Source organism: Salmo salar, chromosome 24 (assembly GCF_965601325.2).
Source record: "Salmo salar chromosome 24, fSalSal1, whole genome shotgun sequence".
NCBI classification, from domain to species: domain Eukaryota; kingdom Metazoa; phylum Chordata; class Actinopteri; order Salmoniformes; family Salmonidae; genus Salmo; species Salmo salar.
The window spans coordinates 28,283,835-28,303,199 of record NC_138314.1 but is presented as its reverse complement, the minus strand read 5'-3'; the positions used below and the strand labels follow the sequence as shown (position 1 = coordinate 28,303,199).

The 19,365-nt window shown below is 43.2% G+C and overlaps 1 protein-coding gene across 1 annotated transcript in view; it reads right to left on the bottom strand.

Moving 5' to 3' along the window:
• LOC145863930 (uncharacterized) overlaps positions 1-19,365 on the bottom strand; it is a 35,961-nt gene that overhangs the window by 3,869 nt on the left and 12,727 nt on the right. Inside the window, exons 2-5 of the mRNA XM_082968381.1 lie at positions 1,670-1,817; positions 1,427-1,585; positions 1,065-1,257; positions 17-151 (exon numbers count right to left, since the gene is read on the bottom strand). Of these exons, the coding sequence (XP_082824507.1) occupies positions 17-151; positions 1,065-1,257; positions 1,427-1,585; positions 1,670-1,817 (635 nt within the window). The remainder of the gene's footprint in view (positions 1-16; positions 152-1,064; positions 1,258-1,426; positions 1,586-1,669; positions 1,818-19,365) is intronic.

The following is a 19,365-nucleotide window of genomic DNA, read 5'->3' as shown; positions in this document are numbered from 1 at the left end:
TGTAGTTAGTTAGTACCTGGTGTGTGTGGGGTGTTCTTGGGGAGCGTGGAGCTTTGGGGGCCGGTCCGTCACACATAGGGAGGTGGAGGTTACAGTGGTGTCTGGCTGCGTCGGGGTCACCCATCAAAAAGGTCATCTGTCTCAGAGCACCCTGAGACAGATGGACAGACAGGTAGAAACCTGAAACACTGTTGCTGAAAGGTGAGGAGATCCCTCAGACACACAGTAAGGAAGGCTTCACCTTCCACCTTCCACCTTCCACCCAGCCTAATTACTTACAACAGTCACAGTATAAAGTACTGGATTATCTCACTGATCTATGTGAGATCTCTTTAGGAGAGATCAATTGGACAGGCAGCCAAGAGTAAATACCCATGGAAATCCAACCCTGACCATGAAGTTCGCATGCCATCCCTTCCAACCAGCCCAGCCAGCTCTTCTGTCCCCGACCTTTAGTCTTTGCAATACAGTAGGCTGAGATCATCCAGATAATTTGGCAGTACAGTGATAGTAATATAGGAACTGACTAGAGCCAATATGATATGGCAACCAGACCCTGCCTGTGTCTGTCCATGATGAATTGGCACCAAGAGTAACGGCTCGATTAAATTAAAGTGAAGAGAAGCTGGTTTCAGGAGAATCAGTAATCTCTCTCTGGGAGGATTAATGAGCAGGCAGAGAATGACCAGATTCCCAAAAACTATTTCTGTTTACATTTTGTCACATAAATTAAGATGACAAAGTTCATTGCATTATTGAATTCGAAAAATACATTTTGGATTTATGATATATAGTATTACAACTGCAGAAAACCAACAGCAAATTAAGTGAATCATTCTCAGCGAGTAAGTCAAGCTGACAACTGCCTAGTAATTGGTGATGGGACATTAACTTCTCTCTACTGCCATCGAGTGGCAGGCACCTTCTCTCTGAACATATCTAGTGCTTGAAATCATGAGGAATAGAAAAATATTCAGATTATTATTTATTATATACTGTTACATTACTAGTGAATACTGTAGATGAAAGTGTGAGTGACATTTGAGTATCCGAGAAACCCTTACCTCAAATGGAGTCTCAAAGCCCTCTATGATGCCCCCCAGCATCAGCAGACCATCAGTGGTAATGTCCTGTCCAGGGTAGGTCCAATTCACCCTCTCCACCAGCTCACAGTCCACATAGAGGGCCAGCCAGCTGGAGGACACACCTACAGAGACCTGGTGCCACTGGCCGTCAGGCAGCATACCTACTGGGAACCTAGAGGGACATGACGGGATGGGAGGTTAATTTACTTCATTTGTATTGCTTGACTTGACTTGTTTTTAGCTGTAAGTGGAGCAAAGCACCTCAGCTTCATTTACTATACTGTACAAAAAGTCAGAAAGACAGAATGAATCTAAACTAGGAGGTGAAACTAACAACGTACTCGTAATGTCTGTGGTGAGTGGAGACGAAGGTGACCGTGTGTGGGCTGAGACGGAGCTGCAGCTGGATGTGGCTGTAGGGACTGAGCACGGTGACCAGGCTACTCTCCTCCTGCTGAACACTACGCAGCTCCATCAGCACACTGAACTCATCTACAAACCTGGGAGGGAGCACAGTATATGTGAGGTAGCACAATATAAATAACTTAAACAAAATGTTTATAGTATGTTAATTGGAATAATACCTTGGTCCAAATGCCTGGTGTGTGGGCATTGCCAGTGTGGCGTACAGGCCAATGTGAAGAGTCGGACACCTATGGGTCCCCACAGATAAGGATACATTAGTGGTGTTGACGGCCAGCTGGGACAGGTGCTCCAACACGTTCACCTTCTCTGTAGGAAGAACAGAACAAGACAGCAGCCATTCACTACATCTCTTTCACTACTGAGTACCCTGGCCGACATGACAGATTGAACAGCGTTTCCATCCGGGTCTCATTCTCCCCTAAAGCCTGCACTTCTCCACATGTAGTCACAGTAGAGCCAGTCTAATCATTTAGCAGAGCAGGAGCACAGAGAGCAGTATTTCTTACCCATAATGGGTAAGAAATGATGCCCTAATATTGCTCATTTATTTTTGAGTGAGGACTGGGGCAGCAGCCCAGGACAGCAACAGCCTTGAAGGAAGGAAGGATGATGAACAAACAGACACTTCCTCCCCGCTGTGGAGAGAGGACCTCCGGCCGTCAAGACGTTACCAGTAACGGAGCCACAAAATGGTGCTGGAGGCATGCACTGTGTCACTTTTATTTGAAATAAGAATAGACTGTGTGCATGTGAGTGTGTGGTGAAAACTCTCTCATGTTAACTGCAGATCACATTCATCTTTCAGTCCCCTGTCTCTGTAAACAATACCCCAAATGACAAAGCAAAAAAAGGTTTTTAGAAAGTTTGTAAATGTATTAAAAATAATTATTCTGAAGAAAAAACCTAGAAATACCTTATTTACATAAGTATTCAGACCCTTTGCTATGCGACTCGAAATTGAGCTCTGGTGCATCCTGTTTCCATTGATCATCCTTGAGATGTTTCTACAATTTGATTGGAGTCCACCTGTGGTAAACTCAATTGATTGGACATGATTTGGAAAGGCACACACCTATCTATATAAGGTCCCACAGTTGAAAGTGCATGTCAGAGCAAAAACCAAGCCATGAGGTCGAAGAAATTGTCTGTAGAGCTCCGAGACAGAATTGTGTCGAGGCACAGATCTGGGGAAGGGTACCAAAATATGTCTGCAGCATTAAAGGTCCCAAGAACTCAGTGGCCTCCATCATTCTTAAATGGAAGAAGTTTGGAACCACCAAGACTCTTCCTAGAGCTGGCCGCCTGGCCAAACCGAGCAATCAGGGGAGAAGGCCCTTGGTCAGGGAGGTGACCAAGAACCCGATGGTCACTCTGACATAGCTCTAGAGTTCCTCTGTGGAGATGGGAGAACCTTCCAGAAGGACAATCATCTCTGCAGCACTCCACCAATCAGGCCTTTATGGTAGAGTGGCCAGACGGAAGCCATTCCTCAGTAAAAGGCACATGACAGCCCGCTTGGAGTTTGCCAAAAGGCACCTAAAGACTCTCAGACCATTAGAAACAAGATTCTCTGTTCTGATGAAACCAAGATTCAACTCTTTGGCCTGAATGCCAAGCGTGACATCTGGAGGAAACCTGGCACCATCCCTACGGTGAAGCATGGTGGTGGCAGCATCATGCAGTGGGGGTGTTTTTCAGCAGCAGGGAGACTAGTCAGGATCGAGGCAAAGATGAATGGAGCAAAGTACAGAGAGATCCTTAATGAAAACCTGCTCCAGAGCGCTCAGGACCTCAGACTGTGGTGAAAGTTCATCTTTCAACAGGACAATGACCCTAAGCACACAGCCAAGACAACACAGGAGTGGCTTCAGGACAAGTCTCTGAATGTCCTTGACTGGCCCAGCCAGTGCCGGACTTAAACCCAATCGAACGTTTTTGGAGAGACCTGAAAATACCTGTGCAACAACGCTCCCCATCCAACCTGACAGAGCTTGAGAGGATCTGCAGAGAAGAATGGGAGAAACTCCCCTAATACAGGTGTCATACCCAAGAAGACTCAAGGCTGTAATTGCTGCCAAAGGTGCTTCAACAAAGTACTGAGTAAATGGTCTGAATACTTATATAAATATAATATTTCAGTTTTTTATATTTTTAATAAATTAGAAAACATTTATAAAAACCTGTTTTTGTTCGGTCATTATGGGGTATTGTGTGTAGATTGATGAGGGGGGAAAAAAATATTTCATCAATTTTAGAACAAGGCTGTAACCTAACAAAATGTGGAAAAAGTCAACGGGTCTGAATACTTTCCGAAGGCACCGTATGTGTACTGAGAGGATCAAGACATCACAGGCCTCAGGATTCTCCTTCTTCAATGCCAAGAGTTCCAAAAATATCTAATTTTACCCTTTCTTCTTGGCAGTTGGATCCTTCTTGAATTACGGTAGCATTTGGACATGGCATTTTTAGATACTACTGCGCTGTTAGATACTACTGCTCTGTTGGAGCTAGGAACACAAGCATTTCACTACACCTGCAATAACATCTGCTAAATATGTGTATGTGACCAATACAATTTGATTAGATTCGATTTTGGGGGGGAAAATACTTATTTTTTTCTAGACTTTTTATTTATTAATTGTTTTTGGGAACATCTTCCCATTCTAAATCAACTAATATGACAGCTTAATGACTTTAAATCATTTTTACCATAATATTGTGCTACCAGTAGGAGTAGCACTATCAATTATGGTAACACCAATGAGACATTTTATGTTATTGAGGATTTTCTTAAATGGACGCCACAGATGATCAAATCTAAGGTTATAAACCCTTCCAAAATAATGTATAAAAATTATATGATTAATCATTTTTCTCACAATGTTATTTCCATTAATTTAAATTGAGTAACACCAAGTGACACCTTAGATTTAGACACAGCAAATTATCAATGGAATCCTCAAATGTATGACATACTAAAAGGGTGTTATTAGCTAATCCTTTTCATTAATAATAGACCCCTCCCCCAATAACTGTTTGCCACTGGAGGGAATGCTCAAGGTAACACCAATGACATAAAACTGAGGGACAGACATTAAACTACTAATAAAAAAGTATTTTAATAGCCTTCTTTATTTTTATTGATCTATACAATATATTAAATACTTTTGTTCAAAATAATAGATATCTCTAAATCCACAAAACATGTCACTACAACTCTACACATCACTACTGGGACAAGTCAATTTGCTTACCCTAAGTCCATTAATCAATGGATAAACATAAGGTTTTGCAGTATAAAGGACTTGCATTGTTATATCATTGAAAAACAGTTAAATATAAACAAAAACATGTAGGATGTGTAACTATTTGTATTTTAAAGTGTTTTTCATGGTTGCAAAGGCAAGGGACGCAAATACCACAGCAATTCAAGAATGACCCGGATATACATACGGAAGGCCATGGATTTTCAAGTTTTATTAGTCGTATGTACGTGATACACATGGTATACACCGTCCTATGAAATGTTTACTTACTTAAGTTCCTTATCATGACTGTGTGTGTGTCACAGGAGGCTGCTGAGGGGAGGATGGCTCATAATAACGGCCGGAATGGAGCAAATGGAATGGCATCAAACACCTGGAAACCATGTGTTTGATATATTTGATACCATTCCACTGATTCCGCTCCAGTCATTACAATGAGCTCGTTCTCCCCAATTAGAGTGCCAACAACCTCCAGTGGCGTGTGTGTGACTATGTGTGTGCGTGTGCATATGTGTGTTCCTGCGTGCATGTGTGTGTGTGGTGAAAACACTCCCATGTTAACTGCAGATCACATTAATCTTTCAGTCCCCTGTGTCTCACACTACCAGCCCGCAGCGCAGCAGTCTCCCTCCAGACCTGGAGGACTCCAGTCACACATGACTACTCTCTGATAACGTGATGAAAAGCCTGCTGTGAGCCACATTCAGCATTCCACAACTCACCAGGGCATATAGTCTACTGTACAGCTACAGCACGGTACTGAACAGAGCAAGGTGTTGAATACAAGGTGCTTATGGTTGGACATTCCAGCATGCCTGTATTAAGCCTAATCCATTGATTACCATATTGTCACGACTTCCGCCAAAGTCGGCTCCTCTCCTTGTTCAGGCGGCGTTCAGCGTCACCGGTCTTCTAGCCATCGCCGCTCCACTGTTCATTGTTCCATTTGTTTTGTCTTGTTTCCCTGCACACCTGGTTTACATTCCCTAATCACACTACATATATTTTCCCTCTGTTCCCCCCATGTCTTTGTGTGGAATAGTTTTTGTTACATGTTTCGTGTTACGCGCCAGGCTGGTTTTACCCCGGGTACCGTGTTGTGCCCGAGTGTGTTTATTGTTACTTATGCATTATTGTGACTGTTGTCACGCTTTGCACTTTTGCCATTTGGCTGGAGGTTTTTTGACGCAGTTGCGTCCGTCTGTTGTTACTTCTGCCAATTAAAGTGTGCGCCTGATCACAACTCTCTGCTCTCCTGCACCTGACTTCTTACCAGTAGCGCACATCTGACACATATTGTTATGTTCCATTTAGTGGAGTATGTATTTTTGTAATACAACATTATCAAACTGTACACATCTTCTTATGCATGTATCAAGGTAAATCCTGAATCAGAGATGACAAGAAAAGGCCATTTACCTGAGAAACCCGCACTTATCACATACTGGCACAGCTGAAAACATGTCTCTCCCGCTAGAAAGGTTCAAAACTACCTGATAGAGATCATGCTCTAATTGGTTGGCTAGTTGGGCTTTGTAACAACATGTCTAGAAGTCCATATTCTCTGCTGAACCCAATTCTCAGAGAAAACAGGTAACATGGTGGGTCCATGCTGTTACCTAGACAGTACAGTAGAGTTGTCAGCGGCTCTTTTTAAACAGCTCAGTATGACATGTAGAGGCTAACAAAAGGGAACACAGCCATATCTGTGGAGTAGGAAAAGGGAATTTCAAAGCCGACTGAATGACCTGCATACAGGTGGGAAAGGAAAAACTCTGACAAGCATCTTGAGCCCATGTGCTGAGAGAGGAGCCGGGAAAGGAGGAGATGGTGAAGAGGTGGAGAGACATGAGGAGAGGAGGAGAGACAGGAGGAGAGGAACAAAGTGGAGAGGAGATTATAGGTCCCTGCCAGTGCCAACACTACAGTGCATCTGTACACCACAGGGAACTGCACAAAATACCTGACAAACTAACAACTAAGACCACAGTAGAGTGGAGTGTGCTTTTGTACAAAGTGAAACATCTAGGCTGGGAAACTGGGAGATAATCTCAGCTGAATAATGTGTTTTAAACCTGTCCCCCTAAAACTGTCTTTCAGCTTCTGCAGGACAAACAAACCCTATCTTGTCTCCACACTTCCAGTATTGGCAGAGTTGTGTTTGCCTAGATCCCAAAGATCTGACAGAGGCCCAATGGCAGGCCCAACACAGTGTCAAGTGGGTAGAGAGAGAGAGAGCGAGAGAGAGAGAGAGAGAGAGAGAGAGGAGAGAGAGAGAGAGAGAGAGAGAGAGAGAGAGAGAGAGAGAGAGAGAGAGAGAGAGAGAGAGAGAAGGCTGCATTATCAGTGGAGGAAGGGGATAACATCTGTTACCTAAGGAGTTTACTTGACCACATCCTCTTGTGTAGACAGACTGACAGATTGGAGCTATTGTAAAATGCCTTGTAGCCTATGCTGTTCCAACACAGGGACAGAACATGCTTCAGTTGTCATGTCTGTCTGGCAAACCGAACAGGGAATTGTTGCCAGGGTTGTATACTCTGGCTGGTTCATCTTGAATTACTAGTAAATTGTTAGGAACACGTAGACAGGAACTCAGTGTTGACTGCCAAATAGTAATCTCAGTCCATTGAGATGGGACAGTTCAGTAAAGCCTTTGGGTCTAATGTCTGGCTGCAGTTGCCATTTAATGGTCAATTAGCTCCCCCTGCACTGGTGTGTGTTTCATTTACATGGATGGTTAACTGAAGTTCAGTCTTGTGGGACCCATAATGTTGTCTGGGGAATAAAGGGGAATAAAAGCTGTGTTTCTTTCCCTTAATTGTGCTCTTAAAGGTAATCAAGGATGGATCAAGTGCACTGGCTGACTAGGGCACTTTCTGATGGGATTGCTGGGTCACATGGCATTATTTAACTCAAACATAGGATAGCCTATAAGACACTATGGTCATGCAACACTGTAACTTTAAATCTATTTTATATCTCTTCACAGTTCATATGATTAGTAGTGGGGTCCCTACAGGGGAGCCTAGTGGTTAAGAGCTTTGGGCCAGTAACCAAAAGGCTGCTGGTTCGAATCCCAGAGCGAACTAGGTGAAAAATCTGCCGATGTGCCCTTGACCAAGGCACTTAACCCTAATTGCTCCTGTAAGTCGCTCTGGATAAGAGCGTCTGCTAAATGACTAAAATGTTAATAATGGGTCCTAATTGGGGTTCCATCCCTCTTGACCTCCTTGCATATTATCAGATCTTCAAATTCCTCAAGGCCTTGTTGATTGTGCATTCATGGCTATGAATGGTATGAGTGACATCTTAGGCTTGCAGTGGAGGTTTGCTATTCACCATTACCCAGAGTGAGATGATACACATATGGAATGGCATCTGCTATACTGTTATGAGCCTGGGCCCTAATCCTGTATGAACTCTCTTCTCTCAGATTTCACCAGAGCATTGTACCTATTGAATTCTTGTTTCAAATTCCCAACATTCTCTTCCAATAAAAAGTAAACCCCTCAAATATTTTCTAACTTCCCCTTTTTCAGAAGGATAACATTTAAATACAAAATGGTGACCCAAAGTAGCCAGAAAGTAGCCCAACACCTCTGGGCATTGTGTGTATATAAATGACCTTGCCAGGGGCCTCATTTATAAAAGTTGTGTATGCACAAAATATGCCCCAAAACATGTGTGCGCCAGTTTTCATGCAAAAGCTGGCATTTATAAAAACTGTACTTGACGTGAGAATGTGCTTATCCTTCCGCAAACTTTAGACCACACGTACGCACAGTTTCTAGTGGTTGAAGCATTGCATTGCAAGAAGGCAACATTAGCCTAGTAGCGTTGTGCAAATGGGGAATTCGGAAAGTATTCAGACCTCTTGACTTTTTCCACATTTTGTTACGTTACAGCCTTATTATAACATGGATTAAATACATTTCTTCCTCAGCAATCTACACACAATATCCCATAATGACAAAGCAAAAACAGGTTTTAGAAGGGTTTGCAAATGAATGAAAAATAAGTATTCAGACCCTTTGCAATGAGACTCGAAGTTGAGCTCTGGTGCATCCTGTTTCCATTGATCATCCTTGAGAAGTTTCTACAACTTGATTGGAGTCCACCTGTGATAAATTCAATTGATTGGACATGATTTGGAAAGGCATACACCGGTCTATATAAGGTCCTACAGTTGACAATGCATGTCAGAGCAAAAACCAAGCCATGAGGTCAAAGGAATTGATCATAGAGCTCCGAGACAGGATTGTGACGAGGCACAGATCTGGGGAAGGGTACCAAAGTATTTCAGCAGCATTGAAGGTCCCCAATAACACAGTGGCCTCCATCATTCTTAAATGGAAGAAGTTTGGAAGCACCAAGACTCTTCCTAGAGCTGGCCGCCTAGCCAAACTGAGCAATCGGGGAAGAAGGGCCTTGGTCAGGGAGGTGACCAAGAACCTGATGGTCACTCTGACAGAGCTCCAGAGTTCCTCTTTGGAAATGGGAGAACCTTCCAGAAGGGCAACCATCTCCACAGCACTCCACCAAATAGGTCTTTATGGTAGAATGGCCAGACCGAAGCCACTAATCAGAAAAAGGCACATGACAGCCCACTTGGAGTTTGCCAAAAGGCACCTAAAGACTCTCAGACCATTAGAAACAAGATTCTCTGTTCTGATGAAACCAAGATTGAACTCTTTGACACAACGGTGAAGCATGGTGGTGGCAGCATCATGATGTGGGGATGTTTTTCTGCGGCAGGGACTGGGAGATTAGTCAGGATCGAGGCAAAGATGAATGGAGCAAAGTACAGAGAGGTCCTTGATGTAAACCTCCTCCAGAGCGTTCAGGACCTTAGACTGAGGCGAAGATTCACCTTCCAACAGGACAACGACCCTAAGCACACAGCCAAGACAATGCAGGAGTGGCTTCGGGACAGGTATCTGAATGTCCTTGAGTGGCCCAGCCAGTGCCTGGACTGGAACCCGATCGAACATCTCTGGAGAGACCTGAAAATAGCTGTGCAGCAATGCTCCCCATCCAACCTGACAGAGCTTGAGAGGATCTGCAGAGAAGATTGGGAGAGACTCCCCAAATACAAGTATGCCAAGCTTGTAGCGTCATACCCAAGAAGACTTGAGGCTGTAATCGCTGCCAAAGGTCTTTCAACAAAGTACTGAGTAAAGGGTCTGAATACTTGTATAAATGTGATATTTACGTTGAATGTTTTGAAATAAATTTGCTAACATTTTGAATAACCTGTTTTTGCTTTGTCATTATGGGGTATTGTGTGTAGATTGGTGAGGGGAAAAAAACAATTTAATACATTTTATAATAAGGCCATAACGTAACAAAATGTTGAAAAAGTCAAGGGGTCTGAATTCTTTCCCAATGCACTGTGTGATGACTTATTCATAACAAAAAACAGATAGCTAAATATAATAACAAGATGCAATAATTTGCTGTTCGTGAGAAGAGCGAAAATCTATTCATTTTATCTTTACATTCTAAAATAATTAGATATCTATTTCCGATTATTTATTTCATTATCATTGCAGAATAAATTCCTTACCTTTTCTGACAGTGATGGTTTCATATAGGGCTAAGAATATAGGGATAAGAATTGAGATATATGAGAGTGCCATGTGAGTGAGAGATGCTTCGGAGCACGGCAGCCAGGAAAAGGTATGGATTTTTTAGGGGGCATTACAGCCACACAACTGGGATGCCACCGGGAAATTCAAGGCCTGGTGAGAATATTATCAAGTGCTTGTCATATTGTGAATGAGAGACTGATGAAGTGTGTGCAGCCTGCACAAGAAACAAATCAGAGCTCATTCTTTTCATGCAACTTTTTTCATTAGAGTCGCATCATGCAGCCTTAGAATGTATTAAAAATCTAAACATATAAGCCAACGCATATAGGAAGATCTGTTTCTTTGCTTACTGCTCAAAACAGAATAGCCGCATGTGCGCACTTCCTTGGAAATCGTTTGGAGAAAAGATCCTTTCTATTTCATTCAGCTATGTTCAATTGTATTCTTGGTACAATAAAATAATAAGAAAGAATGCCACAGAATTGTAAGCAAATCGTGTCTGCTAAATGAACTAGTGTAGCCCACAGCCATATGGCATAGCCAATTCAGGGCCTAACACATTCTGTTTTACCTGATAATGAATTCCACCCACCTGGTGTCCCAGGTCTAAATCAGTCCCTAATTAGAGAGCGAACAACAATGAAATGATGCAGTGAAACTGGCTTTGAGGTCCAGAGTTGAGTTTGAGGGGTGTATGCTATTTTAAATGGATTTATTAGACTTTTTAAAATGTAGATATTCCAAAGGTCTGCATCAGTGGCTTGTAGGCTATGCATGGAAGCCAGGAGATGCTAAATGTGTTTATGTAAATTGTTGTGGAAATTACTGGGGAGCCAGGCCCAGCCAGTCAGAATTAGTTTTACCCCACAAAAGGGCATTATTACAGACAAAAATACTCTGCAGTTTCATCAGCTGTCCGGGTGGCTGGTCTCAGACGATCCCGCAGGTGAAGAAGCCAGATGTAGAGGTTCTGGGCTGGCATGGTTACACATGGTCTGCGGTTGTGAGGCCGGTTGGACGTACTACCAAATTCTTTAAAATGACGTGTGAGGTGGGTTATAGTAGAGAAATTAACATTCAATTCTCTGGCAATAGCTTTGGTGGACATTCCTGCAGTCAGCAGGCCAATTGCACACTCCCGCAAAACTTGAGACATCTACAGCATTGTGATGTGCGGCAACACTGCACATATTAGAGTGGCCTTTTATTGTCCCCAGCACAAGGTGCACCTGTGTAATGATCATGCTGTTTAATCAGATGGATTATCTTGGAAAAGGAGAAATGCTCACTAACAGGGATGTAAACAAATTTGTGCATTTTTTTGCATATGGAACATTTCTGGGATCTTTTATTTGAGCTTATGAAACATGGGACCAACACTTTACATGTTGCGTTTATGTTTTTGTTCAGCATAGATGGATCATCTGGAACATTGACTTTTTTGGGTATTCTGTGGATAAAAGCACCCTTCCATGCCACGAGTCAGGTACCTTTCCATGAATCAGTCAGGCATCGAAGATATGCATGAGGGCATGGGAGGACTGGAGTCTTATGGCCTTTAAAATCTCGTAAGTGACATCTGATCCGTTAGCCTTTTTGTTTGGTAGGGAAGTCAAAAATGATCTCCCCCTTCAAGGGTAAAATTCATTGTATCTGGGAAATAATCTGGTTGTACTGTTTCAATAGTTTCACACCAAGGGAGCGTGGTCAGCGGTACACTATCAGACCGGGTTTGACATCTGTCATTATAGTAGTTCTGTACATTAGCAACATTACTCGTACTGGGTGGGGGTATGGGGTATGCACTGTTGTTCAGAATAATGTCAATCGCTTCAGATTTGTGATGATGCCCTAAGTATTCCAATTTCTCCCTGCATACCTTTCTCATACATACAAACACACACACAGCACACACACAGCACACACACACACACACCACACACACACACACACACACACACACACACACACACACACACACACCACACACACACACACACACACCCACACACACACACACACCCGGACGGACGGACGGACACGGACACACACAGACATACACACAAAACACACATACATGTATATTGACCCCAGAACACACACACAAACATTCACATTCCTTCACACTCTTCACATACGCTGCTGCTACTCTCTGTTTATTATCTATACATAGTCATTTTACCCCTACCTACAGTTGAAGTCGGACGTTTACTTACACTTAGGTTGGAGTCATTAAAACTTGTTTTTCAACCACTCCCCAAATTTCTTGTTAAAAAACTATAGATTTGGCAAGTCAGTTAGGACATATACTTTGTGCATGACACAAGTAATTTTTCCAACAATTGTTTACAGACAGATTATTTCACTTATAACTCACTGTATCACAATTCCAGTGGGTCAGAAGTTTACATACACTAAGTTGACTGTGCCTTGAAACAGCTTGGAAAATTCCAGAAAATTATGTTATGGCTTTAGAAGCTTCTGGTAGGCTAATTGACATAATTTGAGTCAATTGGAAGTGTACCTGTGGATGTATTTCAAGGCCTACCTTCAAACTCAGTGCCTCTTTGCTTGACATCATGTGAAAATCAAAAGAGATCAGCCAAGACCTCAGAAAAAAATTGTAGACCTCCACAAGTCTGGTTCATCCTTGGGAGCAATTTCCAAACGCCTGAAGGTACCACGTTCATCTGTACAAACAATAGTACGCAAGTATAAACACCATGGGACCACTCAGCCGTCATACCGCTCAGGAAGGAGACGCGTTCTGTCTCCTAGAGATGAACGTACTTTGGTGCAAAAAGTGCAAATAAATCCCAGAACAACAGCAAAGGACCTTGTGAAGATGCTGGAGGTAACAGGTACAAAAGTATCTATATCTTCAGTGAAACGTGTCCAATATCGACATAACCTGAAAGTCCACTCAGCAACGAAGAAGCCACTGCTCCAAAACCACCATAAAAAAGCCAGACAACAGTTTGCAACTGCACATGGGGACAAAGATCATACTTTTTGGAGAAATGTCCTCTGGTCTGATGAAACAAAAATAGAACTGCTTGGCCACAATGACCATCGTTATGTTTGGAGGAAAAAGGGGGAGGCTTGCATGCCGAAGAACACCATCCCAACTGAGAAGCCCGGGGATGGCAGCATCATGTTTTGGGGGTGCTTTGCTGCAGGGGGACTGGTGCACTTCACAAAATAGATGGCATCATGAGGCAGGAAAATGATGTGGATATATTGAAGCAACATCTCAAGACATCAGTCAGGAAGTTAAAGCTTGGTTGCAAATGGGTCTTCCAAATGGACAATGACCCCAAGCATACATCCAAAGTTGTGGCAAAATGGCTTAAGGACAACGAAGTCAAGGTATTGGAGTGGCTACCACAAAGCCCTGACTTCAACCCTGTATACATTTTGTGGGCAGAACTGATAAAGCGTGTGCGAGCAACGAGGCCTACAAACCTGACTCAGTTAAACCAGCTCTGTCAGGAGGAATGGGCCAGAATTCACCCAACTTATTGCAGGAAGCTTGTGGAAGGCTACCCAAAACATTTGACCCAAGTTAAACAATTTAAAGGCAATGCTACCAAATACTAATTGATTGTACGTAAACTTCTGACCCACTGGGAATGTGATGAAAGAAATAAAAGCTGAAATAAATAATTCTCTCTACTATTATTCTGACATTTCACAGTCTTAAAATAAAGCGGTGATCCTAACTGACCTAAGACAGGGAATTTTTACTAGGATTAAATGTCAGCAATTGTGAAAAACTGAGTTTAAATGTATTTGGCTAAGGTGTATGTAAACTTCCGACTTCAACTGTACATGTCAATCTTACTTCAATTACCTCGACTAACCTGTACCCCTGCTACTATTTTTCCTTTAGTTTTTTTAGCACATTTGTCTTAGTTACTTTTCAAAACTGCATTGTTGGTTAAGGGCTCTTAAAACCCCTACAGGATCGGTGCCCCCCCCCCCCCACCCGCGAGACGGTTGAGCAAACGTAGGCTAATGTGTTTAGCATGAGGGTGTAAGTAACAAGAACATTTCCCAGGACATATATACACTGCTCAAAAAAATAAAGGGAACACTTAAACAACACATCCTAGATCTGAATGAAAGAAATAATCTTATTAAATAATTTTTGCTTTACATAGTTGAATGTGCTGACAACAAAATCACACAAAAATAATCAATGGAAATACAATGTATCAACCCATGGAGGTCTGGATTTGGAGTCACACTCAAAATTAAAGTGGAAAACCACACTACAGGCTGATCCAACTTTGATGTAATGTCCTTAAAACAAGTCAAAATGAGGCTCGGTAGTGTGTGTGGCCTCCACGTGCCTGTATGACCTCCCTACAACGCCTGGGCATGTTCCTGATGAGGTGGCGGATGGTCTCCTGAGGGATCTCCTCCCAGACCTGGACTAAAGCATCCGCCAACTCCTGGACAGTCTGTGGTGCAATGTGGCGTTGGTGGATGGAGCGAGACATGATGTCCCAGATGTGCTCAGTTGGATTCAGGTCTGGGGAACGGGCGGGCCAGTCCATAGCATCAATGCCTTCCTCTTGCAGGAACTGCTGACACACTCCAGCCACATGAGGTCTAGCATTGTCTTGCATTAGGAGGAACCCAGGGCCAACCGCACCAGCATATGGTCTCACAAAGGGTCTGAGGATCTCATCTAGTTACCTAATGGCAGTCAGGCTACCTCTGGCGAGCACATGGAGGGCTGTGCGGCCCCCCAAAGAAATGCCACCCCACACCATGACTGACCCACCGCCAAACCGGTCATGCTGAGCACAGGGCGCCAGTGGCGAATTTGCCAATCTTGGTGTTCTCTGGCAAATGCCAAACGTCCTGCACGGTGTTGGGCTGTAAGCACAACCCCCACCTGTGGACGTCGGGCCCTCATACCACCCTCATGGAGTCTGTTTCTGACCGTTTGAGCAGACACATGCACATTTGTGGCCTGCTGGAGGTCATTTTGCAGGGCTCTGGCAGTGCTCCTCCTGCACCTCCTTGCACAAAGGCGGAGGTAGCGGTCCTGCTGCTGGGTTGTTGCCCTCCTACGGCCTCCTCCACGTCTCCTGATGTACTGGCCTGTCTCCTGGTAGCGCCTCCATGCTCTGGACACTACGCTGACAGACACAGCAAACCTTCTTGCCACAGCTCGCATTGATGTGCCATCCTGGATGAGCTGCACTACCTGAGCCACTTGTGTGGGTTGTAGACTCCGTCTCATGCTACCACTAGAGTGAAAGCACCGCCAGCATTCAAACGTGACCAAAACATCAGCCAGGAAGCATAGGAACTGAGAAGTGGTCTGTGGTCTCCACCTGCAGAACCAGTCCTTTATTGGGGGTGTCTTGCTTATTGCCTATAATTTCCACCTGTTGTCTATTCCATTTGCACAACAGCATGTGAAATGTATTGTCAATCAGTGTTGCTTCCTAAGTGGACAGTTTGATTTCACAGAAGTGTGATTGACTTGGAGTTACATTGTGTTGTTTAAGTGTTCCCTTTATTTTTTTGAGCAGTGTATATCTGATATGGGCAGAAAGCTTAAATTCTTGTTAATCTAACTGCACTGTCCAATTTACAGTAGCTATTACAGTGAAATAATACCATGCTATTGTTTGAGGAGAGTGCACATTTATGAACTTGAAAATGTATTAATAAACCAATTTGGCACATTTGGGCAGTCTTGATAGAACATTTTTAACATAAATACAATGGTTCAATGAATCAGTCTAAAATGTTGCACATACACTGCTGCCATCTAGTGGGCACCTAACCTGGAATCGTACATTATGGCCTTTCTCTTGCATTTCAAAATGATGGAACAAAAATGTGTTTTATTCTCCTACATTAATTTCACATTTCCACAAACTTCAAAGTGTTTCCTTTCAAATGGTATCAAGCATATGCATATCCTTGTTTCAGGTCCTGAGCTATAGGCAGTTAGATTTGGGTATGTCATTTTAGGCGAAAATTTAAAAAAAGGGTCCGATCCTAAATTAAGTAAGCATTTCATGGTAAGCATGTTGTATTCAGTGGGCCTTAGTTATAATGCTCTTTCACGCACGCAGAGTTCTACGACAGGTCTGCTTTATAACGGGAAACGTGTGTATGTATGGCATGTGCCACGTTTATAAATCTAAATCTGTGCGTGCACAGTCTTTTCAGAAATAGCGTATGCAGATATTTAGTGTACAATGTATGCAATGGTTATAAATGAGGCCCCTGGCTTTTTAGAACAATTATTACAACAATAAACCATTCATTTACCAAAACGAACCCATTACTAAACCATTAGTAAATCCACATAACCACTCTAAATGCAGTTGACTACATCACTCATCAGTAGCATGCAACAACAACTGGGGCCTCATTTACAGTATCAACCATGCATACATTTCTAACAAAATTTTGGTGTATGTGGTGGAGATTCTAGAATTCACATGCGCAACAAATTATTGTTGTTGCACGCAACATATACAAGTTTTCATTGATAAATCAGAGCCATACTTTATTTCTGTGCTCATAAATGAGTGTTACAACCCCGCCTGGAAAACAATCCCCATTCACCTTTTATGGTAACAAAAATGACCTAATTTGCTGCATGATTTGCAGGTGTTGAAACTGGGCCATGACAGTTCATAAAAGAAAGTACAAATTGGCAAATAGGCAAATTTCATTCCATTTCTGTAGAGGTATGGGCAGAATGTTGTAATCTTAAGCAGTAACTTAAAAAAAAAGAATAATGCATGCTGCCTATAGCGAGTGCCAAACACTGGCCGCGCATTCAGCAAGATTGATTGTCTTTTGAACAATTTAAATGTCGGATGTGGCAGGGCTTGAAAACTATTAAGGACTACAAAGGGAAACCCAGACGTGAGCTGCCCAGTGACGCGAGCCTACCAGACGATAGAAACGCCTTTTATGCTCGCTTCGAGGCAAGCAACACTGAAGCATGCACGAGAGCACCAGCTGTTCTGGATGACTGTGTGATAAAGCTCTCAGTAGCCGATGTGAACGGAACCTTTAAACAGGTCAACATTCACAAAGCCACTGGGTCAGACGGATACCAGGATGTGTACTCAAAGCATGCGTGGACCAACTGTCAAGTGTCTTCACTGATATTTTCAACCTCTTACTGACCAAGTCTGTAATACCTACATGTTTCAAGCAGACCACCATAGTCCATGTGCCCAAGGAAGCGAAGGTAACCTGCCTAAATGATTACCGCCCCGTGGCACTCACATCGGTAGCCATGAAGTGCTTTGAAAGGCCGGTCATGGCTCACATCAACAGCATCCTCCCGGACACCCTAGACCCACTCTAATTCGCATACCGCCCCAACAGATGATGCAATCTCAATCGCACTCCACACTGCCCTTTCTCACCTGGACAAAAGGAACACCTATGTGAGAATGCTGTTCATTGACTACAGCTCAGCGTTCAACACCACAGTGCTCACGAAGCTCATCACTAAGCTAAGGACTCTGGGACTAAACACCTCCCTCTCACCTACTCTTACCTCCCAGGTGGTAAGAGTAGGCAACAACACGTCTGCCACGCTGATCCTTAACACTGGGGCCCCTCAGGGGTGTGTACTTAGTCCCCTCCTGTATTCCCTGTTCACCCACGACTGCGTGGCCAAACACGACTCCAACACCATCATTACGTTTGCTGACAACAACAGTGGTACTACTTTTAAACTCGGACAAAACAGAGATGCTTGTTCTAGGTCCCAAGAAACAGAGATCTTCTGATGGAATCTGACAATTAATCTTGATGGTTGTACAGTCATCTCAAATAAAACTGTGAAGGACCTCGGTGTTACTCTGGACCCTGATCTCTCTTTTGACAAACATATCAAGACTGTTTCAAGGACAGCTTTTTTCCATCTACGTAACATTGCAAAAATCTGAAACTTTCTGTCCAAAAATGATGCAGAAAAATTAATCCATTCTTTTGACACTTCTAGGTTAGACTACTGCAATGCTCTACTTTCCGGCTACCTGGATAAAGCACTAAATAAACTTAAGTTAGTGCTAAATACGGATGCTAGAATCTTGACTAGAACCAAATAATTTGATCATATTACTCCAGTGCTAGCCTCTCTACACTGGCTTCCTGTTCAGGCAAGGGCTGATTTCAAGGTTTTACTGCTAACCTACAAAGCATTACATGGGCTTGCTCCAACCTATCTTTCCGATTTGGTCCTGCCGTACATACCTACACATATGCTACGGTCACAAGACGCAAGCCTCCTAACTGTCCCTAGAATTTCTAAGCAAACAGCTGGAGGTAGGGCTTTCTCCTATAAAGCTCAATTTTTATGGAATGGTCTGCCTACCCATGTGAGGGACACAGACTCGGTCTCAACCTTTAAGTCTTTATTGTAGACTCATCTCTTCAGTAGGTCCTATGATTGAGTGTAGTCTGGCCCAGGAGTGCGAAGGTGAATGGAAAGGCACTGGAGCAACGAACCGCCCTTGCTGTCTCTGCCTGGCTGGTTCCCCTCTCTCCACTGGGATTCTCTGGCTCTAACCCTATTACAGGGGCTGAGTCACTGGCTTACTGGTGCTCTTCCATGCCGTCCCTAGGAGGGGTGCGTCACTTGAGTGGGTTGAGTCACTGACATGATCTTCCTGTCTGGGTTGCACCTTGTATATAGCTTCGTTATTGTTATTCTTATTGTGTTACTTTTTATTATTACTTTTTATTTTAGCCTACTTGGTAAATATTGTCTTCTTGAACTTCACTGTTGGTTAAGGGCTTGTAAGTAAGCATTTCACGGTAAAGTCTACACTTGTTGTATTCGGCGCATGTGGCAAATAAAGTTTGATTTGATTTTAATGTTTTTATTAGCCTAGCATTATTATAATTCCCGTACATCAAACAACTCCATTTCCCCCAAAATAACAGTATTTGCTTTTTTGTGCGCACGCACCTTTGATAAATAAAGCCTCT